This window comes from Phoenix dactylifera, unplaced genomic scaffold (genome assembly GCF_009389715.1).
Source record: "Phoenix dactylifera cultivar Barhee BC4 unplaced genomic scaffold, palm_55x_up_171113_PBpolish2nd_filt_p 000281F, whole genome shotgun sequence".
Lineage (NCBI taxonomy): Eukaryota > Viridiplantae > Streptophyta > Magnoliopsida > Arecales > Arecaceae > Phoenix > Phoenix dactylifera.
In genome coordinates this window covers 251,001-276,485 of record NW_024067765.1, presented here as the reverse complement: position 1 = coordinate 276,485, position 25,485 = coordinate 251,001, and the positions used below count along the sequence as shown (strand labels likewise).

General features: G+C 40.7%; 1 protein-coding gene across 6 annotated transcripts; it reads left to right on the top strand.

Annotated features, from left to right (window-relative positions):
• Window positions 1-25,243, top strand: LOC103698410 (heterogeneous nuclear ribonucleoprotein 1-like). 6 transcript variants are annotated; one of them, XR_005507811.1, is made up of 6 exons: window positions 1-380; window positions 877-1,106; window positions 1,282-2,479; window positions 23,798-23,914; window positions 24,501-24,578; window positions 24,702-25,243. XR_005507811.1 is itself a non-coding variant. In XM_039117849.1 (4 exons), exons 1-4 carry the CDS (start codon window positions 470-472, stop codon window positions 24,713-24,715), a joined length of 1,458 nt encoding a protein of 485 aa, XP_038973777.1. In that variant the 5' UTR covers window positions 4-469; the 3' UTR covers window positions 24,716-25,243. The 6 variants fall into 6 exon arrangements, 2 of the variants coding, with proteins under 2 accessions (XP_038973777.1, XP_038973776.1); XR_005507810.1 differs by having other exon boundaries at window positions 2-485; XR_005507812.1 differs by lacking the exon at window positions 23,798-23,914 and adding an exon at window positions 13,546-13,604 and having other exon boundaries at window positions 4-485.
• Window positions 25,244-25,485: the final 242 nt, after the last annotated feature.

Here is a 25,485-nt window from a genome sequence, read left to right as displayed (position 1 = left end):
TCATTCCCTTATCTCCCACCCCTTCTCACCCCTTCTTCCCTATTTGTATTGTCTTCCTTTCTTCTTTACACATAGACAAAAATATATTAAATCATTTCTTCTTCCTTCCTTCCATTGTCGAATGAATGAAGCGGCATTGGAGGTAGAAAAGGAAGAGGTAAAGTAGTTTGAAAAGAGGGGAAAAGATTTATATATATAAAAAAACGTATATATATATATATATAATATAATATAATATAAAAATAAGGAGGGGTGGTGAGGAGAGGGCAAGGATGAGGAGGCCAGCTGCTGTTCTTCTCATGCCGAAGACTGCCAGATCTTAGGATCAGAGGCCGATCGAAGTCGTCCCGGTTTCACTGATCCCAGTTCGCCTCGGATCGGTGAGCCCTTCCTCGATTCCTCCCCCTCCTTTCTCTGCCACCGATCTTTCGTTATCCGATCGAGACTTGGAGTCTTCGATTCGATTCGGATGGGATCCTCCAGGGGTATGTGGTCTCCTCGAACGAAATCAGAAGAATTCTTTGCCTATCTTGCGTTTATTGCTGGATTTATTCTTTCTTTTCTCTTTTGGAATCTTAAGCTCAAATATTTATTACTGGATCTGTCTCGTGGATCATCTGATATTTTTGTTTCTCACTCAATAATTCGCCAAATTTAATCAAAAACTAGGTATATGTAAATATAATTTTGTACAAAAATCCTTTTTCCTCCCCCTTCAAGTAGAATGTTTTAGCCCGGATCTGTTAGAGAACGATTGGATGTACATTGAATTGTGTGTGTTTGAATCTTTTTGATTAGTGGATAAAGTAGATTCTTTCTGAATTGGGTTTATGGTACATGGGATGATGATGATGGATTGTGTGGTGCGAATTGCAGAAGAGAGAATGGAGTCAGATCTTGGCAAACTCTTCATCGGCGGGATCTCGTGGGATACGAATGAAGACCACCTCCGGGAGTACTTCAAGACTTATGGGGAAGTGGTTGAGGCTCTGATCATGAAGGACCGGACCACTGGCCGGGCCCGTGGGTTCGGGTTTGTGGTGTTTGCAGACCCAGCTGTGGCTGAGAGAGTCATCATGGAGAAGCACATGATTGATGGCCGGATGGTAACTTCCGATCTTCTTTTCTTGATTCATATTAACTGTTGTTGATTCATTTGGTTTGAGGTAATGCTGGTAGTGAATTATGGTTATGGATTTGGAATGTCATGAATTAAGAGAATTGTTGAGAAACAAATTTGTCTACGTTATAACTACTATTGGGTCAATGAATAATCCTTAGGTGGAGGCAAAAAAAGCTGTTCCCAGGGATGATCAGCACATCCTTAATAGAAGCAACACTACTATTTATGGTTCTTTTGGTCCTGGCCGCACCAAGAAGATATTCGTGGGAGGCCTCCCATCAACTATAACAGAGAGTGACTTCAAAAAGTACTTTGATCAGTTTGGGAATATCATTGATGTTGTCGTGATGTATGATCACAACACTCAGAGGCCAAGGGGTTTTGGATTCATCACTTATGACTCAGAGGATGCTGTGGATAAGGTATTGCTTAATACCTTTCATGAGCTAAATGGTAAGATGGTTGAGGTCAAGAGAGCTGTTCCTAAAGAATTGTCCCCGGGGCCCAACATGCGGTCGCCAGTTGGTGGATATAACTATGGCCTGAATAGGGTCAGTAGCTTTCTTAATGGGTATGGTCAGGGTTACAATCCAAGCTCAATAGGTGGCTATGGAATGAGAATAGATGGTAGATTGGGACCACCAGCAAGTGCAAAGAATGGGTTCCCTTCTTTTAGTCCTGATTTTGGAATGGGGATGAATTTTGAGCCTGGTTTCGGCACAAGTTTTGGAGGAAGTTCAAGATTCAGCAACAATCTTGGATATGGTCGAGGGTTGAACCCTTATTATAGCAGGAATTCAAGTAGGTACAACCGTTCTATTGGGTACAGTGGAGGTAGTGGTAATTCTGGGTCAGTTTTTAGTTCAATGGCTTGTAATGTATGGGGTAATGGTGGCCTTAACTACACTACAAACTCTGCAAGTTCTAATGCCTACATGACCTTAGGAAGCGGGAGTCTCAGTGGCTTTGGCAATAGTAGCCTGAACTGGGGTGGATCTTCTTCGCCTATTTCATCTGAAGTTGGGGGGGTCGGAACCGGCTATAATAGTAGGGGTTCGAGTTATGGAAATGGTGAGAATAGCTTTGGTTTGGCGAGCAGTTTTGGAAGGAGTGGTGGAACTGGAGCTGGTAACACTTCCCTTACTGCAATATCCAGTGGATATGAAGGAAACTATGCAGAGCTATATGGTGGTAGTTCAGTTTATGGAGACCCAACTTGGAGATCGGCATCCTCGGAATTTGATGGTACTGGCCCATTTGGTTATGGGCTTGACAATGTCGCTTCAGATATCACAGGCAAGGACTCTATAGGTTATATGGGTGGCTCTAATGTTACCAGTAGACAGCCAAATAGAGGTAAGAAATTTCTTTAACTTAATCCAAATTCCTGTAAGACGCATTATTTCCCTCTTTATATAACAAAAAAAGGTACTTTTCATCTTTTGATGTCTGTGGATCTTTTAAAGTGGTTGGGAAGGTTGTGGGAATGAGGAAGTGCTTGAGGTCTTGCTTTCCTCTCCCAGAGCTTAAGGCAGTGGGGTGAATCAAAATTGATGTTTGTGCAAAATATACACATGAACATAAACAATCATATTAGCTATAGTTCTATGTCATCTATTGATCTCACAATCCATGATTTTATCCTTTGAAATAGAAATGGCTTCATATTCATTATCATGACTTCCATTGACGAGCTAATTTGAAGGCTCTATTGGTCCACCTCTGGAACGTGATGCACATGAGCAGGTCATCTCAGAACATTTTCACCTTTCATCTATCCATGACTAGATGCATGGCTATTGTGCTAGTAAGCCACAATATATATTGGACATGATAGAAATTACAGAATGATGAATATAGATGCAAAATAAAAAGAGTTTGCTCAATGCAGCAAGGCTGCTTTTGTTTTCATATGGAGTAGAAGGAGATCTAGCAATATGGTGACAATGGCCAAAGATAGTAAAAGGATACTCATCTATCCAATGCCACATCTGTCCTTTAGGATTGTCTGATTGCATGAGGACTGCTTGTAACCATATATAGTCAACTGGTCAAGCAATACCAAGCAAGAATGATTACCAGATATTTAAGTCATGTAACTAGGATATGTGCATTCTGCAAAACAACATATTTCCTGAACTGTTATGGTATTCCAAATGGAAACTAATTTATGAAAATGGTATTATTTATGTTTCAAATTTTTATAATTTAGCTTGTCAAAATGTAGCAATGTACATGTTTTTGAGCAGATGACATGGCATAAGGTAATAAAAATGTAAATTTTGCACAAGAAACTCCACACTGGTTAATAATTATAATGATTTCAGATAAAAGTATATTACAGGTGGCAATGAAGTGTCACCAGGCATAACATTTCATAATCTAAACTGACGAAGTCCATTCCTAGTTTGACATGGTGCAAAATTTAAGCTTGAGCAAACCTTAGATCAGTCAAGTTGATAAAGATGAGATGCTACATATAACTGCAAAGAGTTTTTCAATTGTTTTTCATGTCAGTCAAGTAGATAAAGATAAAGAGTTTTTCAATTGCTTTGACAAGCTTGTTCTAGAAGCCGAGCCCAAGGACTTGGCCAAATTTCCGGAAGCTAAGCCTAAAGGATTAGCGGGACTTCTTCGGAGCCTGAGCTCAAGGACTTAGCGAATTTTTCTAAAGTCTAAACCCGGAGCCTTAACGCGATTCCTATCAGAGCTAAGCCTGACAATCTAGCGAATGCTACCGGAATCTAGGTCTATGGATTTAGCCGAGATTGAAGACCTAGAGAAATTCGTGGGAGAGGAATTCAACTTAAGCAGCCAAGGTAAAAGTTTACCTACTATGCAAAAAAGAGACAAGCACAAATTTAGAAAAAAGCTCTTCATTGATAAAGGCCCAAAGGCTAAGTACAAAATCAAGGTCCGGCCGTACAATGACTTCAATGGCCGACCTTGTTTACAAAAAAGAGAGAACAAAGAAAAAGAGGAGGCTAAGCTCTAGGAGGCTGCGGCTTCATCGGCGCCAACATCGGGGTCATCCACAACGATCACTGGGGGGTCTTCGGCAGGGGTTGGCTCGGGACCCTCCGCGACAGCCTCAGATAGGGCTTCGCCAGTGGCCTCGGGAACGCCCCCGGCAACTTCCCCAGAAGGAGTATCTCGAGCTGCTTGCTCGGCCGTGCCGGTCCCGGCCTCGGCGACCTCCTCCTCGGCCTCAAGGGATGCGGGAAGATCGAACTCGCTCTCTTCGCCGATCCCCGACCTAGGCCGAATACCCCCGAGGTCGAGCTGGGGGCAGAACCTGTGTATCTGCCTCCAAAAATTTTCGAAGCCGCGGAGAAACCCATCCATGGCCTCCTCCTCCAACATGTCGCGGAACTCCTCCGACTCCTTGAAGAGTTCCACTGCGTTTTGGGCCTGCTCCAGCGCCCTCTTCTCTCGAGCCTCGAGCTGCTCGACTTTTAGGCGGAGAACCCCGCCCTCGTACTTGTGGCCGGCGACCTCGGCACGGGCTTCGGCCAGACGCGCCTCGGAGGCGCACAACTCTGACCTCACTAAAGTGTGCGCGGCCCTCTCCTCCTCAAGTTGATCGACTGCCGATCGCCGCTCGGCTTCGGCAGCCTCCATCCGCGCGATGGCCTCTGCCCGTGCGGCCTCAGAGTCGGCGAGCCTTTTCTCGGCCATCTCCAGTTGCCTCTGGAATCGCCGAGCCTCATTCTGGCATCCAGAGGCTATGAATACCAGTGTATCGATCTCGTGGAGATGCTGCAAGAGAAACAACGATAAGTAAAAGTGGAGGAAATACCAATAACCAAAGCAAAAAAAAAAAAGAAAGCGACTTACCCAGGCAGCATTACAGTACGTCTGATCGACGATATCCCCGAGCTCGATGGCTTCGAACTCAGCCCGGTCGGCCGGGAGCAACGCGCGGCGAAATACTGCGCGCGCGACATCGCTATCTCGGAGGGCCGAACTGCCCTCACGGATCGGGGACTCCGGGTCATTAGACCCCCTCCCGGAGCGATCTCCGGCCCTTGACGAACTCGGCCCACCCGAACTCACGACAGCGGGGCGGGACATGCTCGGGACCCCAGGGCCTCTGCTCGGCTCGGGGCTCGAGTGCTGCAGACGGACGATTGGTCGACTTGCCCGTTGAGAGATGGGGGCGGGGCAAGCTGGAGGCGCCGAGTCCGATGCCCCCCCGGAATCCGAGCTCGCGTGCTCGGTGGCTGGGGCCCTTTTCCGGACAGACCTGGATGTTCCGGCCCCAGAGCCCCTCGCCTCGGCAGGAGCAAAAGTGGAGGCCGACCTGGCCTTCTTTTTAGGCTTGGGAAGAGCCCCGCCAGCCTCGACTGCCCTCCTCTTCAGTCGGGCGAAAAGGGATGTATTGCTTGTCACCATGTTGGAAATGTCTGAAAAGAAGAAAAATTCTAAGTGTTAGATCAGCGCTAAGAAAAGAAGGAAAAAAGCAAATAAGGCAAAAGACAGCAAAATGAAGGAGGAGCAGTGTGACTGCTCTTACCCTCGGGGCACGCCGAGCTCAAGCCAACGTTCACCAAGGCCTCCTCGCTCAGGAGGTCGGTCACAATGATATCCCTCCCGAGACTACGCTGAGCGTCAAAAATCCTTTGCTCATCCGCCGAAAGCTGGGTGAGCCTGTTGAGGGCCTTCAGCCGGGGATGCCCCCACCTCGGGTCAAATCCCCACGAGACCTCGGACGAAAGGAAGAAAAATCTCCCCTTCCACTCATGAATAGAGGAAGGGGCACCTCGGAAGAGTGACATACCGCCCCGAAAGGCGAAGTAAAGCCACTCTCCGTCCGCTGGGTTCGACTTCAACAAGAAGCATCGGCGGAAGACACTCACCAAGATCGGAATTCCGTGCGCAAGGCAAAGGGATAGGAATCCGACGATGGTCCTCCATGAGTTCGGAGCGAGTTGTGCTGGGACGAGCTGGTACTCCACCAGCAAATCGTTCACGAACTCGTGAAGAGGGAACCGCAGGCCGGTCCAGAGTGTCTCAACGTACACCCCGATCCGACCTGGAGGAGGTCTCGTCACCCGGTCCCCCGGGCTGGAAAAAGAACCGGGAACGGACCAGTTCTAGCTCCTCCTCAGTCAGGTTAGACCCGACCTCATTTGGACCAAGTCCCATTTCAAAAAGAAGGGCGGAGAAGAAAACAAAGAACGAAGAAAGAAAAGAAGAAGAAGAAGGAGAATCCCCGAGCCAACGTGGAAAAATGACCTACGGAGGGGTCGCCGGAAATCGCCTCAGGGCACCGCCGGGAAGGCTCGGTCACAGCTGGAAAAGGAGAAAAGAAACGGAGGAAGAAGGGGAAGCAGCAACAACAAGCGGCCAAGCAAGACCTTTCTAGGGCTAAGCTAAGGGGTTTATATAGACCCTCCCGACGGCCCAGATCGGCGGGACTGGATCCCGCCTTCTGTCCAGATTGTGTTACGTGTCGGCCCCGAAAACCGAAGCGACATATTTAATCTGGATCGACGCTTCGAATACAGAATCAAGGCAGCGTCCCATCGAATCTCGGAGCTCCATCATGAGCCCACCACGCGAGGCGGCCTCGAAGGGCGAAAGGGTGTCGCCCCATCTCCTCTCATTAAAAGTGCCCCGAAGCGCGTGGAACGCCGGAATAATTTAAGGTTACCTGGCCCCCACCACTGCAATAAAGGTAATGCTGCGACTTTAATCTTGCTCTTTTTTTAAAACAAAACTTAAAAGTAGGATACCCCAAGTATAGGGTGTAGCAAAGTAATATTCTTGGTGAGTCCGAGATCGTATCCACAGGGATTTGACTATGAACAAAAAACTAAAGGCTAATTTATATTCAGCTTGGGATAACTAAGGCATCGGGATTCAGCTTAGCACTTCTTCATGCATTTCTTTTATTCACCTATTACCTCAGTTAGATCTGAGTGAAGACCTAACTGGAAAATAAAGCGGTGAAAATCATAAATAAATGGATCTTTATGGACAGTATTGCATTAATTTTACTTTAGACTACAGGGATTTCTAAGCATCTGCTATACCCTGGGGGAAATAACAGATCAAACAAATGTATAAGTTTAAAGTAATTCCTAAACATTCACTGCACATAAATGATATTAAAATTTAATTGATGATTAAAAGAATACATGAAAAAAAATACTAAGCTATTCCCTAGCCTTAGCTAAGAGAGATTAGCTACTCATGATAGGAGACATAAAAGAATTATCAAGGAATAAAAATATCATTCTCCCTTCAAAAAAAAAAAACAGATGTTCTGTTTTTTTCTTCTTCCCGCAAACAGGCTGGGCCTTCTCCTCTTCTTCTTCTCTTCTCGCCGAATGAAGACTGACCCGAGGAACAATGATTGCTTTCTCCTCTGTTCCCGGAAGGGCTCCGAATAATCAATTGATCTTCTCCTCCCGAATGATGGATGATCCACCCCGAATTCAGATTTCTCCAAGTGATTGAATTCTGCTGAGTGCTGAATGCTCGAATGATGGATGAATGCCTCTTCTCCTCCCGAATTCAGATTCTCTTCTTTGGAATGGTTCCCGAATGAATCTTCTTCCCCCCTCTCCTCCCGAATGCCTCCCCCTTTTATAGGATTTTCCCAACGCTGAAGAGACGCTGAGAATCAATGAAGATCAAACCGGCCGTTGGAATGATTTTAATTTGCTCCCTGTTTTCGCGATGGAAGTCGAACCGAGATTGCTGGGTGCTTCGCGATGGACTCGGTCATGGGAAGGTTTTAATTCGGCTGGACTTCCTTGTTATCACGGAGAAACATCTGAGACGTCCTTTTGGTTGGAGGAAATCGGGCGGTTGAGCTGCTGTGGAAAGGCGTTTGGACTCCCTTGGACGAAACGGCTGGTACTCTGTTTTTCGCTGGGAAAAGGAGATCAACCGGCTGGATGCTTCGTGATGGCTGTTGGGATGCTGTTTGGGACGATGAAGCAGCTGAAACAATGCTTCGGTTGGACTCTAATTTTTCCGGTTTTGAAGAAGTACAGCAGAGGACCGGTTTATTTGATTTCTTTTCGGTTCCTGGGAAGATTCTACGGATGAGATGCTGTTGTTCTTCGGTGAAGAGGGAAATCGGGAGTTGCTGATTTGGGCTCAAACCCAATATTATTGGGTCTCTTGGATTACTTACAAAAAAAAAAAACACAAATAAAACACTAATTAATCAAATTTATCAATAATTATTAGCTATAATATTAATTAAGCTGGTATGAAAATTGTACTTTTGTGCTCTCATCACACCCCCCAACTAGCTTATTGCTAGTCTCTAGCAATTAAGTGTGAAAATGATAAAATGAGGGTGCAAAAGTATCATTTATTAATATATGTCAATATGCATGAATTAAAATAAATACTCACTTTCGTAGAGCATTACGATTGCACTTAGCACGTGCAACAAGCCGTTAAACCCCTAGGTTACCCTAGTGGACGAGTGTTATCTCATGAAGGTTTTCAGGGAAGTTACCCACAAACTTCATAGTTATAGATTTCAAACTTTTAACTCGAAATAAATGTATTAACCTAGAATTGCAAGGACAATTATCAACTATCATAACTCTAACAGTTTCTAACCCAAGTTTCAGAATACCCCATTGTCTGCTAACACATCAAGAAGGTAGTGAGGTGCAAGATAGAATCAAATAAATGAGTGGCATTTACTTACTTCTAACATGAGCACTTTAATTTTCTAAGACTTTCTAAAGTTAAGTGGTAATGAACACCCTTTTCTCTTCTTCTTCTTTTTTTTTTCTTTTTTTTAATATCAATAAATACTGAGACGAGTGACTTGTGCAATGTCTAGCCTTATTAAGCTTTCTAGTTAACCCATGTAGCGAGTGTTGGACTAGTGACTCCCAATCCAGATGGCTCAGGGCACTAGGTATAGAGACACCCTAACAGGCTTAATAACTCAGGTCAACCAGGCTCCAAGGCCGAACTAGTCACTCAGAGTCTTATCTTAGTCATTCTCACCTTTTTACGCGAATATCGCTGCTTTGTAGGCAAGATGCCCGGTTACTCAGTGAGAAGACTTAAATAAACTCATTTTATTTTTATTTATATTATTATATATATTTTTTTTATTTTTTTTTATTTTTTTATAGGTGTTCATCATACACATAACTCTAAATTATCCCAAAAGATCAACAGTATTCATCTTAGTCATAAGTTTTAACACCCCATAATTTATATGTTTTCGTGTAAGTGTTGGATCATCTTCTATCATGTTAGAAGAAGAGAGAGGAAAATGAAGACTCAAACTAGAACTGCTATCATTTTTTAGTCGACACTATTGTCCAAGCAATTCCAAGCTAAAAAGATTAGAATTGGAGTTAAAAATCTGAAATCTTAACCCCCTTTTTTTTCTTCAAAGATATGACAATTAGTATGATATACAGTAATCTCCCCCCCCCCCCCAACTTAAATGTAACATTGTCCCCAATGTTGCAAAATGAAAAGCAGTAATGGAACAAATAAATGAGAGGATACCTGATGGGTTGTTCCGATGAGGGTGGATGCAAATTGGGGATAATAACCCCAAACTTGCATATTAGTAATATAAACATGTATATAATATATATATATATATTTTTAACATGAATGAGGATCTCTAGCAGATATAGAGATCGATCCTGATAAACAGGATCTCCCAGATTGGTCGATTCAGCCTCTGGGGTAAAGTTATCCAAAAATAATTTCAAACGTTGGCCATTTACTTTAAAAATATTACCGGTCATTGGATTCTCTATCTCAACGGTTCCATACGGATAAACAGTTTTAACTATAAACGGGCGGGTCCACCTAGATCTCAATTTTCCTGGAAATAAATGAAGTCTTTAATTATACAATAGGATTTTCTGGGGAGGCTCAAATATTTTTCTCATAATATTTCTATCATGAAAGACTTTCATTTTGTCCTTATAAATTTGAGCATTCTCATATGCTTCATTCCTGATTTCCTCTAGTTCATTAAGTTGAAGTTTGTGTAGTGAACTAGCCTTATCCATATCAAAATTAAATCTCTTAATAGCCCAGTATGCCCTATGCTCCAATTTCACAGGCAAGTGACAAGGTTTGCCAAAAATAAGACGGTACGGAGACATACCAATCGGACTTTTAAAAGCAGTATGATAAGCCCAAAGTGCATCAGTTAAACGCAAAGACCAGTCTTTGCGATTTGGGTTAACCGTTTTTTTCAGAATATTCTTGATTGTTCGATTGGATACCTCAACTTGTCCACTTGTTTGTGGATGATAAGGGGTGGCGACTTTATGTGTAATCCCATATTTTCGCATTAAAGCCTCAAAAGGCTTATTACAGAAGTGTGAACCTCCATCACTGATGATGGCTCGAGGCGTTCCAAATCTGGAAAGAATGTTTTTCTTTAAAAATTTTAGAACAGTTTTATGGCCATTATTCTTGCAAGGAATTGCCTCTATCTATTTGGAGACATACTCTACAGCTACTAAGATGTATAAATTTCCAAATGAAGAAGGAAATGGCCCCATAAAATTGATTTCCCAACAATCAAATATTTCGATAATTAAAATTGGGTTGAGGGGCATCATATTCCTACGAGTTATTCCACCTAACTTTTGACAACGCTCGCAAGCTTTGCAAAAGTTATGGGAATCTCTGAACAAGGTGGGCCAATAGAAACCGCACTGTAAAATTTTTGCAGCCGTTTTCTTAGTAGAGAAATGACCACCGCAAGCTTCTGAATGACAAAAGGAGACGACGCTAATAATTTCGTCATTAGGTACACATCTCCTAATAATTTGGTCTGGGCAGTATTTGAAAAGATAAGGATCATCCCAGAAGAAATTTTTTATTTCGGTCAGAAATTTTCGTTTGTCCTGTTTATTCCAATGACTTGGTAGTTCACATGTGACTAGAAAATTTGCAATGTCTGCAAACCAGGGTGAAGATGTGATCTCAAACAGTTGCTCATCAGGGAAAGTGTCTTTTATGGGTGAATTGTCTAAGGAATCTGGAAGAGTCAGACGGGACAAGTGATCATCTACTACATTTTCTACCCTCTTTTTATCTTTTATTTCTAGAAAAAACTCTTGAAGTAGAAGGATCCATCTAAGCAAACGCGCCTTAGCATCTTTTTTTGAAAGAAGGTACTTAAGGGCAGCGTGGTCAGTGTAGATAATGATTTTGGATCCAATCAAGTAAGACCTAAATTTGTCGAGCGCAAATACTACGGCAAGCAGTTCCTTTTCCGTAGTAGTATAATTCATTTGGGCACTATTTAAAGTCTTGCTTGCATAGTAGATAACATAAGGCTTATTGTCCTTTCTTTGCCCTAAAACTACCCCAACTGCATATTCACTAGCATCACACATGATTTCAAAAGGAAGTGACCAGTCGGGTGGTTGTATGATGGGAGCAGACGTCAGCAAGCTTTTAAGCGTATCAAAAGCTTTTTGACATTCTTTAGACCAATTAAATTCGCTTTCCTTTTGAAGAAGATTACATAGGGGCGTTGATATTGAGCTAAAATCTTTAATGAATCTCCTATAAAACCCTGCATGACCCAGAAATGACCGTATATCTTTGACAGTTTTTGGGTTGGGCAAGTTAGTGATTAAATCGATTTTAGCCTTGTCCACTTCGATTCCTTCAGATGAAATGATATGCCCGAGCACAATTCCCCTAGTTACCATGAAATGGCACTTCTTCCCGTTTAAGATTAGATTCTTCTTCACACTGCATTAAGACTAGCCTTAAATGGTCTACACAGTTTTCAAAAGAGGAGCCGAAAATAGAGAAATCATCCATGAATACTTCCAAAAAGCGCTCAACCATGTCAGAAAAAATACTGAGCATGCATCTTTGGAAGGTTGCAGGAGCATTACACAATCCAAATGGCATTCTCTTGTAAGCAAAAGTGCCAAAAGGACATGTAAACGTGGTCTTTTCTTGATCTTCAGGATCAATTGCAATTTGGTTGTATCCTGAATAGCCATCTAGGAGGCAATAAAATTTGTGGCCTGCCAACCTTTCTAAGATTTGATCAATAAAAGGTAGAGGAAAATGATCCTTCCTAGTGACAGAATTAAGTTTTCTGTAGTCAATGCATACACGCCAACTAGTGGGGGCTCTAGTTGGAACTAATTCATTGTTGGCATTTTTGACTACAGTGACACCAGATTTTTTCGGGACCACTTGGGTTGGACTTACCCATTTACTATCTGAAATTGGGTATATTATACCCGCATCCAGAAGTTTTAAAACTTCTGCCCTAACTACATCTTTCATGTTTGGGTTTAATCGACGTTGAGGTTGACAAAAAGGTTTGGCATCAGCTTCTAGATGAATTCTATGGGTGCAAATTGAGGGACTGATTCCCTTAATATCTGCAATTGTCCATCCTATTGCTCCTTTATGTTCCTTGAGAATTTCTAACAATTTTAATTCCTGATTTTGTTCGAGTTGGGATGATATGATCACAGGAAAGGTCTCTTCTTGACTAAGGTATGCATACTTCAGCTCAGATGGTAAAGGTTTTAGCTCAAGTTTGGGTGCTTGAACACTAGATGGTAGAGGACTATTGTTGCATGGAGGTAATTCTTCAAAACGAGATTTCCACCTATCTGTATCCAACAAAGGAGCTGAATCTAATATAGCATTGATTTCTCTAAAGTCTTGGTTTGCATCTGTATTTCCACATTGAGTCAGGCATGTTTCTAATGGATTGGAAGAAAGAGATGGGATAAGAGCATCTTCTATAATGGAGTCGATCAGATTAACTCCATAAATTTCATCATTTTCATCGTCATTTTCGGGTTGTTTGCAAATGTTAAATATATTAAAATCTATAGTCATATTCCCGAATGACATTTTCATTATTCCATTTCGACAGTTGATCAAAGCATTAGAAGTAGCTAGAAATGGTCGTCCCAAGATGACAGGTATTGGAGTGGTACAATTCATGACAGGCTGGGTATCTAATACTATAAAGTCGACTGGAAAATAAAATTTATCAATTTGAACAAGTACATCCTCGACGACTCCTCTAGGTATTTTGATAGATCGATCAGCAAGTTGGAGAGTAACCTTGGTGGGTTTTAGTTCACCTAGTCCTAACTGTTCATAAACTGAATAAGGCAGTAAGTTAACACTTGCACCTAAATCAAGAAGGGCTCGTTGTATCCTATAGTTTCCTATGATGCAAGATATGGTAGGACAACCAGGATCTTTATATTTAGGTGGGGTGCTGTGTTTGAGGATAGCACTCACTTGTTCTGTTAGAAAGGCTTTCTTTTGTACATACAGTTTTCGTTTTATGGTACAAAGATCTTTTAAAAATTTTGCATAAGATGGGATCTGCTTAATGGCATCTAATAGAGGAATGTTAATCTTTACTTGTTTAAAGATATCCAAAATTTCTTGATCAGGTACTCCTTTTTTAGCCGCAAGCAAGCGCTGAGGGAATGGAGCAACTATTTTATATGAGGTATTGGATCATCTTGTTAGTATTATTTTCATCCCTTTTCTCAATGGATTTTTCAGGTCTGTCATCCTTCGTTGGAATTTCTTTGTTAATTATTTTTCCGCTACGAAGGGTTGTGATAGACTTAGCTTGTTCAAATTTAGGTTGGGATGAACTTGCTTCATGGACCTCATGTTGACCCTTTGGGTTAGATTGAGGTTGGGCTCGAAATGTTCCTTTTTCCCTAACATTGAGTTGAGCCTCAATTCTACCTACAGAATTTTTAAGTTCTTGAAGTGACTGCATGGTATTCTGATTTATCTGGGTCTGCCCTTGCATGAATGCCTGCAAAGTATCCTCAAGAGATCTCTTATGGGGTGGCACATAGGGTATGGAATTCCCTTGAGATTCATTTGCAGTGGGTCCATTTCTCCAACTAAAATTCGGATGGTTTCGCCAGTTAGGATTATATGTTTCAGGAAATGGTCTCTTATAAGCATTTGTGAAATTCGCTTGATCATGCAACACTTCTTGGAAGGCGGGGATTGTAGGACAATCCTTGGTTAAGTGTGCATTACTCTCACAGATTTCACAAATACTTTCATCTATAGTAGGTGCCTTTCCTGTATTGGCTCTGCTTACTTCAATGGCTTCAACCTTCCTAGTTAGATTAGCAATCTTTAAATTTACATCATTTTCTTCTTTAACATGATACATTCTTCCTTTAGTATTAGTCGGTATTTTAGGTTTCTTGTTCTTATCTATTGTATCCCAAGCCTGTGCATTTTTTGCCAACAGATCAAAATAGTCCCAGGCTTCCTCTAGTTCCTAATTCATAAATTCACCATTATACATCATTTCCACGAATTGTCTCATATTGGAGGTCAAACCATCATAAAAGAAACTGATGACTCTCCAAATTTCGTATCCATGATGTGGGCAAGCAAGCAGAAGGTCCTTAAATCTTTCCCAACACTGGAAAAATGTTTCTCCATCTTTTTGAGCGAAGTTCATGATATTTCTTCTAAGTGTGTTCGTTTTATGTGTTGGAAAGAATTTCTTTAAAAATTCCCTTGTCATCTCTTGCCAGGTGGCTATGGTCCTAGGTCTTAAAGAATGTAACCATGACTTAGCTTTTTTCCTTTAAAGAAAAAGGAAATAACTTAAGCTTCACTACCTCTTCATTGATATTATTAAATTGAAGTGTTGAACACACTTCATCAAATTCTTTTAGGTGCAAGTAGGGACTTTCGGAGTCAAGTCCATGAAACTTTGGGAGTAATTGGATTATTCCTGGTTTCATGTCAAAGGCTCTCGCAGCAGTAGGAATAACCATGTAAGATGGAGTACTGGTCCTAGTAGGTTGTAGATAATCGCGAAGCGTTCTACTAGGTAGGTTATCTTGATATTCATTATCTCCATGATTACTCTGACTATCCTCCATTTGATTAATTGAACTTTTATCCCTTGATTCAGCTCGAAATAATCTTTTCGTTTTATCCCTTTGCCACAACCGCATATACTGACCAATTAACCAGTTATTATTATTATTATTATTATTATTTATTTATTTATTTATTTTGTATATATATATATTTTTAGAGTTTTGGATGAGTATGAATATTACCTAAAGCTATGAATATTGACACCCTGCTACTAAAATTATTCATAATCAAACAGTATCAAAGCATAGCATCCTTATTTCTAATGTTTTTCTAAAAATTTTTAGACAGCTTCTAACTGGTTTGAAGAGTACACTTAAGCCTCCAATCCGGTCTAATAACCTAGTCGACCAGGTAAGCTCCCAGGTAAGTGGAGGGGTCACGATGCGTATAGCAAAGGTCCCTCTTAAGACCCACTTGCCTCGAACAGAGTCTGTCTCCCTTCAGTCACTTAGAGGGACAAAGCTTACCTAGACATCGACTGGATCACAGAGCGAAACTGGTGCAACTTTCAGTGGTCTTCGTCCTATTGAGCTCGAGTGTCCTTAGGGGTTAACGTCTAATTCATTTTAATTAGGCTTGGGATATTTATGCAGGGGAGTGATTTTTGGGCTAAGGACGAGTGATGAAATCCCGACCTTATCTTGTTAATGGGTTCAACCCTTAGAATGTTTTATGCAAATGCTTTATACTATATGCAACAATCAAGAAGATTTTTAATATTTTCTGTCATGTCATTAAGTTACACTGAACAGTTGATCAAGCAAATTAAACTATTATTATCTTATAAATTTTATAAATTTAAAATTTGAATTTTTGAATTTCTGAGAACTGAAATTTAAATTTAGAATTCGAAATTCAAATAATTTTTTATATATATTTAATTTTGAAATTTTAAATTGAACTAAGTAAGATTTAAATTCTAATCTAAGAAATTTAAAATAAAAATAACACGACTGAAATTAGAAAATTGATTTCAACACTTACTACCGGAGTTCGTTCACTCCGGGAATCCAAAAATTTTGCTGTTGATCTCCACTTCGTGTTGTCTTTGAACCTGAAAAGATTTAAAATTTCAGCCTTGTTAAAAAAACAGAAAAATTGAAAAACTAAAAAATAAAATAAAATTTGCAGTCTTGTTCTTGTTCGCACGTTGCAAATCCCCGGCAACGGCGCTAAAAACTTGCTACGACTTTAATCTTGCTCTTTTTTTAAAACAAAACTTAAAAGTAGGATACCCCAAGTATAGGGTGTAGCGAAGTAATATTCTCGGTGAGTCCGAGATCGTATCCACAGGGATTTGACTATGAACAAAAAACTAAAGGCTAATTTATATTCAGCTTGGGATAACTAAGGCATCGGGATTCAGCTTAGCACTTCTTCATGCATTTCTTTTAATCACCTATTACCTCAGTTAGATCTGAGTGAAGACCTAACTGGAAAATAAAGCGGTGAAAATCATAAATAAATGGATCTTTATGGACAGTATTGCATTAATTTTACTTTAGACTACAGGGATTTCTAAGCATCTGCTATACCCTGGGGGAAATAACAGATCAAACAAATGTATAAGTTTAAAGTAATTCCTAAACATTCACTGCACATAAATGATATTAAAATTTAATTGATGATTAAAAGAATACATGAAAAAAAAAACTAAGCTATTCCCTAGCCTTAGCTAAGAGAGATTAGCTACTCATGATAGGAGACATAAAAGAATTATCAAGGAATAAAAATATCATTCTCCCTTCAAAAAAAAAAACAGATGTTCTCTTTTTTTCTTCTTCCCGCAAACAGGCTGGGCCTTCTCCTCTTCTTCTTCTCTTCTCACCGAATGAAGACTGACCCGAAGGAACAATGAATGCTTTCTCCTCTGTTCCCGGAAGGGCTCCGAATAATCAATTGATCTTCTCCTCCCGAATGATGGATGATCCACCCCGAATTCAGATATCTCCAAGTGATTGAATTCTGCTGAGTGCTGAATGCTCCGAATGATGGATGAATGCCTCTTCTCCTCCCGAGTTCAGATTCTCTTCTCTGGAATGGTTCCCGAATGAATCTTCTTCCCCCCTCTCCTCCCGAATGCCTCCCCCTTTTATAGGATTTTCCCAATGCTGAAGAGACGCTGGGAATCAATGAAGATCAAACCGGTCGTTGAAACAATTTTAATTTGCTCCCAGTTTTCGCGATGGAAGTCGAACCGAGATTGTTGGGTGCTTCGCGATGGACTCGGTCATGGGAAGGTTTTGATTCGGCTGGACTTCCCTGTTATCACGGAGAAACATCTGAGACGTCCTTTTGGTTGGAGGAAATCGGGCGGTTGAGCTGCTGTGGAAAGGCGTTTGGACTCCCTTGGACGAAACGGCAGGTACTCTGTTTTTCGCTGGGAAAAGGAGATCAACCGGTTGGATGCTTCGTGATGGCTGTTGGGATGCTGTTTGGGACGATGAAGCAGCTGAAACAATGCTTCGGTTGGACTCTGATTTTTCCGATTTTGAAGAAGTACAGCAGAGGACCGGTTTATTTGATTTCTTTTCGGTTGCTGGGAAGATTCTACGGATGAGATGCTGTTGTTCTTCGATGAAGAGGGAAATCGGGAGTTGCTGATTTGGGCTCAAACCCAATATTATTGGATCTCTTGGATTACTTGCACTCAAACACAAATAAAACACTAATTAATCAAATTTATCAATAATTATTAGCTATAATATTAATTAAGCTGGTATGAAAATTGTACTCTCATCAGGCAACTACTTCCCAAGCTCGAGCTCGCAAATGGCTCGAACTCGGAAGTCGGGGGTAGTGTTGGGGGAATATAAATTGCCCCAAAGCACGTGAGCACATCACCAGCACGTGATCAGAGGCGCCCGACTAGGCGCTCGACCTCAGAGGCGCCCGACCTCGGGACGCCCGACCAGGCGCTCGACCAGAGGCGCCCGACCTCGGGACGCCCGACCAGGCGCTCGACCTCAGAGCTCTCAACCTGGCGCCCGACCTCAACATTCTCGACCTCGGAAGCCCAGCCTCACCATCCACCCGCCGCGGTCACATCCTTCTGTAACTCGACCGGGGACCATGCCCTGCTACCGCTGCCAACAATTAATGCACATGGCCTCTGCTGATCTCCGGCTCACTCAACAATCAATGCGCATGGTCTCTGCTGATCTCCGGCTCACTCAACAATCAATGCGCATGGCCTCTGCTGATCTCCGGCTCACTCAACAATTAATGCGCATGCTATCTACGGATCTCAAGCCCTCCACAGCAAACAGCTGACCCGCTCGGCTACGTCCGATCAGCCACGACGACTCATTGGCTCCGGCCTGATCTCCTACGACAATGCATTAATTCACACGATCGTGCATTAATTCATACGACATGCCAATCATGACGGTAACCCATTCGCCCCGTCACATCACAGGTAATCCTGTACCCCTCTATAAAAGAGGAACCCCTCCATCTTAGAGGGGGTTGGGACTCTGAAACTCTGGAGACATATTTTCTCCCTCCTCATACATTTGCCCCCTCTGACTTAGGCATCGGAGGGCCGACGCCGGAAACCCCGGCCACCGGCTTTTTGCAGGTTCCCCGAAGGACGCCGCCCGCCGACAAGCCGCCGCCCGCCATCTTACGCCGGAGCTCCTCCTTCTCAGCCGACGGCCGTCCCCGGGTCCAATTTCCAACAACAAAAGCAGCACTACTATTTATGGTTTTTCTGGTCCTGGCCGCACCAAGAAGATATTTGTGGGAGGCCTCCCATCAACTATAATAGAGTGACTTCAAAAAGTACTTTGATCAGTTTGGGAATATCATTGATGTTGTCGTGATGTATGATCACAACACTCAGAGGCCAAGGGGTTTTGGATTCATCACTTATGACTCGAGGATGCTGTGGATAAGGTATTGCTTAATACCTTTCATGAGCTGAATGGTAAGATGGTTGAGGTCAAGAGAGCTGTTCCTAAAGAATTGTCCCCGGGGCCCAACATGCGGTCGCCAGTTGGTGGATATAACTATGGCCTGAATAGGGTCAGTAGCTTTCTTAATGGGTATGGTCAGGGTTACAATCCAAGCTCAATAGGTGGCTATGGAATGAGAATAGATGGTAGATTGGGACCACCAGCAAGTGCAAAGATTGGGTTCCCTTCTTTTAGTCCTGATTTTGGAATGGGGATGAATTTTGAGCCTGGTTTCGGCACAAGTTTTGGAGGAAGTTCAAGATTCAGCAACAATCTTGGATATGGTCGAGGGTTGAACCTTTATTATTGCAGGAATTCAAGTAGGTACAACCGTTCTATTGGGTACAGTGGAGGTAGTGGTAATTCTGGGTCAGTTTTTAGTTCAATGGCTTGTAATGTATGGGGTAATGGTGGCCTTAACTACACTACAAACTCTGCAAGTTCTAATGCCTACATGACCTTAGGAAGCGGGAGTCTCAGTGGCTTTGGCAATAGTAGCCTGAACTTGGGTGGATCTTCTTCGCCTATTTCATCTCAAGTTGGGGGGGTCGAAACCGGCTATAATAGTAGGAGTTCGAGTTATGGAAATGGTGAGAATAGCTTTGGTTTGGCGAGCAGTTTTGGAAGGAGTGGTGGAACTGGATCTGGTAACACTTCCCTTACTGCAATATCCAGTGGATATGAAGGAAACTATGCAGAGCTATATGGTGGTAGTTCAGTTTATGGAGACCCAACTTGGAGATCGGCATCCTCGGAATTTGATGGTACTGGCCCATTTGGTTATGGGCTTGACAATGTCGCTTCAGATATCACAGGCAAGGACTCTATAGGTTATATGGGTGGCTCTAATGTTACCAGTAGACAGCCAAATATAGGTAAGAAATTTCTTTAACTCAATCCAAATTCCTGTAAGACGCATTATTTCCCTCTTTATATAACAGAAAAAGGTACTTTTCATCTTTTGATGTCTGTGGATCTTTTAAAGTGGTTGGGAAGGTTGTGGGAATAAGGAAGTGCTTGAGGTCTTGCTTTCCTCTCCCAGAGCTTAAGGCAGTGGGGTGAATCAAAATTGATGTTTGTGCAAAATATATACATGAACATAAACAATCATATTAGCTATAGTTCTATGTCATCTATTGATCTCACAATCCATGATTTTATCCTTTGAAATAGAAATGGCTTCATATTCATTATCATGACTTCCATTGACGAGCTAATTTGAAGGCTCTATTGGTCCACCTCTGGAACGTGATGCACATGAGCAGGTCATCTCCGAACATTTTCACCTTTCATCTATCCATGACTAGATGCATGGCTATTGTGCTAGTAAGCCACAATATATATTGGACATGATAGAAATTACAGAATGATGAATATAGATGCAAAATAAAAAGAGTTTGCTCAATGCAGCAAGGCTGCTTTTGTTTTCATATGGAGTAGAAGGAGATCTAGCAATATGGTGACAATGGCCAAAGATAGTAAAAGGATACTCATCTATCCAATGCCACATCTGTCCTTTAGGATTGTCTGATTGCATGAGGACTGCTTGTAACCATATATAGTCAACTGGTCAAGCAATACCAAGCAAGAATGATTACCAGATATTTAAGTCATGTAACTAGGATATGTGCATTCTGCAAAACAACATATTTCCTGAACTGTTATGGTATTCCAAATGGAAACTAATTTATGAAAATGGTATTATTTATGTTTCAAATTTTTATAATTTAGCTTGTCAAAATGTAGCAATGTACATGTTTTTGAGCAGATGACATGGCATAAGGTAATAAAAATGTAAATTTTGCACAAGAAACTCCACACTGGTTAATAATTATAATGATTTCAGATAAAAGTATATTACAGGTGGCAATGAAGCAGGTGGCAATGAAGTGTCACCAGGCATAACATTTCATAATCTAAATTGACCAAGTCCATTCCTAGTTTGACATGGTGCGAAATTTAAGCTTGAGCAAACCTTAGATCAGTCAAGTAGATAAAGATGAGATGCTACATATAACTGCAAAGAGTTTTTCAATTGTTTTTCATAATTTTCTATCTATGTGTTTGTATAATTTGTAACTACATAGGCAAGGTTTAGAATTTCAAGATTATAAATAATCATAAAAGTTCTCATACCGAACAATTGGAATAAACTGTTTTACCCATTGGATAAGAACTATGGGATATTCTATCTATTTCCTGAGGAAATATAAACAACGTGTATGAAATATGTTCCAATTAACTAGGTATTCTGAGTTTAACTGCTAGCTGGTGGTTATGCAAACCAGCTTTCTTTATTGCAGCTTCAATAAACATTCTACTTTTAAACTCACATTGGTGCCCTCCCACTTTAGTAATTTTTATATATTTAGGACCAGGGTGCATTCTAGCTTTTGCACTTGGTCTTGCTGGGCATGTAAGGGGTGGAGAGAAGCTGAGATGAGCTGAGTAGTAGACTATTTATTCTAGGCTTGTTATATGAAAGGGCTGATTGCGCTCAAATAGAGGTTAATATAAGGTGTTCGAGTTTGGCTCGCATGAGATCTAAGCCAGCTTGAAGGAGCTGCTCACTGAGCTGAGACGGACTGTATTTATTCTTGCGAGCACATAATGTTCATGCTTGACTGGTTCCTGAGTTGAACTTCAAAATCTGTTTGACCTGACTTTGTTCCTAGGTGAGTGCTGCCCAATTAAAAAGTGCCTATTAGCTTGATTTTAATCTATTTGCAGCCGCCCTACATCATGCATGGGCTAAGCTGCATGATGTTATGTTTATGATAGCAATGACCAAAAATAAACCGGCGAATGAAATGCTGTCTATGTCCAAGTGTTTCACTTGGTGCATGCAACAGTTGTTTGAAGCACACCTTGCACACCTTAAAAATAGATATGAAGAATTTAAGGGCGTAAATTTAAGGTCCTGGAAGTGGAGTTATTGTCGAGTTAATCTGCAAGGAAATGCTAGCTTTCCTTTGCTGCTGCTTTGTTTTTTGGAACTAGATATCTTTCTCAACATTCTCAGCTACATCTAGCCAAGGTTGTTTTAAGGGCACATATATCTGACTTATAAATAGACACTTCAAGGAGGCTCAAAGGATTAGCTTCTATTATGTTAGTATAACAACATTAAGCTGCTGGCATTAGGGCTGCCAAGTAGGTCTTTCTGATTTGGAGTTAAGCACATTTGAGATCCAGTTCATATCATCCGGGTTACAAGTCCAGGTAGGGTTTAGGATTTAATTACTAATCCATCAGATTTATGAGGTTGAACTATAATCGAGAAGGATCATTAGACCCAATGTGGAGCATATGGGCCACTATGGGTAGGGCTAGATAGGGTCTAGAAGTGAGATCTGCCACAATGGAAAGCCAAATTGCATACCAAATTTTTGGAGGCTATAACTTGGTCATATGATGTTTGATCAATATAATCTTTTTTTCTCAAATTGGGTAACTTTTTGAGATTTACGAAGTAGAGCCAACCCCTAAAAACATTCCAAGCAGGCCGAAATTCTATCCTAGAAGTTGGTCAAGTCAAAATTTTCCTTTTGGGAAAGATTTTGATCGGGCTTGTCTCTCTATCCTAGAAGAATTAAGCAGAGAGGTAGAGTGACGAAAGAAAAAATTGATATAGGAGTCGGGATCCATCTTCCGCAAGATTTTAGTTTTTTTATGTTTATTTCTATTAGTCATATTTAATTTTGGAAAGCTAATCTTATTCAGACTAGAAGAGAAATCCGATTCGAATTATGCAACGACGGATCTCTCTACTATTACTAAAAATAGAGGCTATATTCCTTTGTTTTAAATCATCAATTTAATCATCAATTGATCATTAATAAAAGAAAAGTGGATCTAGATCCTACTTTCACTATTTTTTTACGAGTGCAGCTGGATAAGGTCGAGGAGCGAGATACGCCATATTAGAAATCCGAATCGCATGCTAATTTTCAGACATCATAATTTGGTCATATGATGCCCAATTAAGATGATTTTTTTTTTCTTAATTAGATAATTTTTTGAGATCGACAACGTAGAGCGAACCCTTAAGAAAGATTCAAATGGGCCAAAATTCTATTGTTTAGCCTCTGAAATGGGCTGGTCAAGTTGAAACTTTTCTTTTTGAGAAAGATATTGACTCGGCATATCTCCCAATCTGAGAAAAATTAGACAGAGTGTCAGCAAGCAAAGTTAATATAAGAGTCGAGATCTATCTCTTAGAGGACTTTAGTTTTTTTCCGTGCTTATTTTTGCTAGTGATGTTTATTTTTGAAAAGATAGTCCTGTTCGAACTAGAAAAGAAATCTGACTCAAATTGTTCAAAAGCATACCTCACTTCTGTTATATTATAGAGGCTATGTATATTAATTTTTATTCATTAATTGAATCATCAATTGATCATCACTGAAAGAAAAAAGGACCTGAACTCTACTTTCGCCAATTTTTTCACATTTTTCTAAATTTTTTTTGAGAGATTTGAGTTGAGAGAGCTGAGAGAATTTTTCTTTCTCCCGAGTAGGATCAAACTAGGTCATGAATAATCCAAACACAGCCATTAAAACAATCAGTTAATTTTATGCTAAACATATCATGCAAGAAAATAATGGTAAAACAATGTGACAAAATTTGACACAATTAACAATTAAGTTGACATAAATTGTCATAAGCAACATAGTTCGGTTGATTAACTACTGAAAAGTTATTGGTAATAGCAAATTAGTTTCTTAAATTTGAGGGGTGTGAAAAGCGTGGTGTAATTTTCAGGTCCTTGGGTTCACATATCCATTCAGGTCTAATCCAAATGACTTCAATTCAGGTTGGACCTATTTATTTTCTGCTATGATCCTGATCAGAAGCAAGTTAATCCAATCCACCTCAGCCCTAGTGTGCACCAAGACTGTGGGGCTGTCTATTCTACAGAAGAGGCATTGATGTATGCCCTCGAATTTGGTTTGATATTCTGTATTTGACTCGAACAGTTTAATCATTATGTCCTGAAACTTTTTTTCTAAGATGGGATTATTATTGAAAAAGTTGGCAAATGTATGTTTGATTTTGATTTAATCCTCTTTTGGTTTTGCAGTATGTTTCAATTATATTGCCATTTGCATGGAATTTTGTTAGTTGCTTTTTATGCACTATAGTGTTTCAGATAACTTGTGTAAAACATAATGCACAAAGAAATGCCCAATGGCTGACTATATAGAAGCAAAATATTGGCTTAAGAATAAGCAAGTAATAGTGTCAAGATTTTTGTCTCTTGTCGCATGAGTCTAAAACAAAGGTGTAACAACTCCTACCCCTGTGGAGTTTGGGAAGGGTCAAACGTGCACCTAACCTTGTGTGTGGTGAGGCTATTTTCATGTTTTGAATTTGTGATACCCACATCACAAGGAGAAACCATACCATTGCATCAAGGCCTTTCCTCTCTTGTCACTTGAGTGTATGCATGATAATTTCTTTTACAGATTCTTTTGTCATTCTCATAGATTCTAATATGTGGAAATTTATGTTGGCAGAAAACTGAAATTCTTGCGTGCATGTGTTCCATGTTAGATATGTCCTCATCAGGAATGGAGCGGAATTAGTGTGAAAATGTAAAAGATTTTCTTTTCCTGCTCTGATGCACTGGAGTTTCAATTTCTGCCCTTTGGTTCTTCATATGTATAATGAATATTCTTAATTTGCTAATGTTTAATTGTTGGTGACAACATGTGCAGGAGTTGCAGCATAGGGAGATTATTTTTTCAACATCAAAGGTTATGATAGGTGAGGAATCCTGTAATCCAGGTGCATGGCTCTGAAGTTTATGTATGTGTTATATTATATGGGTTCCATAATCATATAGAGCTAACCAAGGAGACATTAAGAATTCATATTCAGAGAATTTGAATTTAAATGATTTTGTGTAAGGTTCGGGATTTTAGTTTAGTTTCTACATTGAGTGTAGGTTTTATTTCTTGGGGTTTGGTTGAGATGTAAAATCTGATTGCGGGATATATTCACAGTGTTCAGATCTATGCCAGCAATGTGCCAAGTAGACTTCTAGTATTGTTCAAAAAAGAAAAAGGCAAAAAAACCACTGTAATATCTGGCAATGTTGTTGCTTCTTGTCAGGTATAATTCTTTTTTTTTTATCCTATTTCAGATGTACCAGAGATTTGGTTGGTTTATTGGAACTGCCAGGGATTCCATCTAGGTCCCTAAAATAAGGCATTAAATATTCTGATTCATTTCTATAGTGAAAAGGCTTGACTAGTGATATCTGTGTAATTTCTGCATTCTTTACTGCGTTTGTTTGTTATTCGGACTTTGAAGAATCCTCCAGGTCAGGACATAGCTGTTTTTATATTTCAGTTAGACATGCCCAAACCCCATCTCGGAGGCCTTTAGGAATGGCTTTCTAATTTGGCTTTCTAATGGTTACTGCTCTCCTTTAACCTACAACCACGTGTAGTCTGAAAGATATTTTGTCTATCTTCATCAACTTCTTAATTAGAAGGT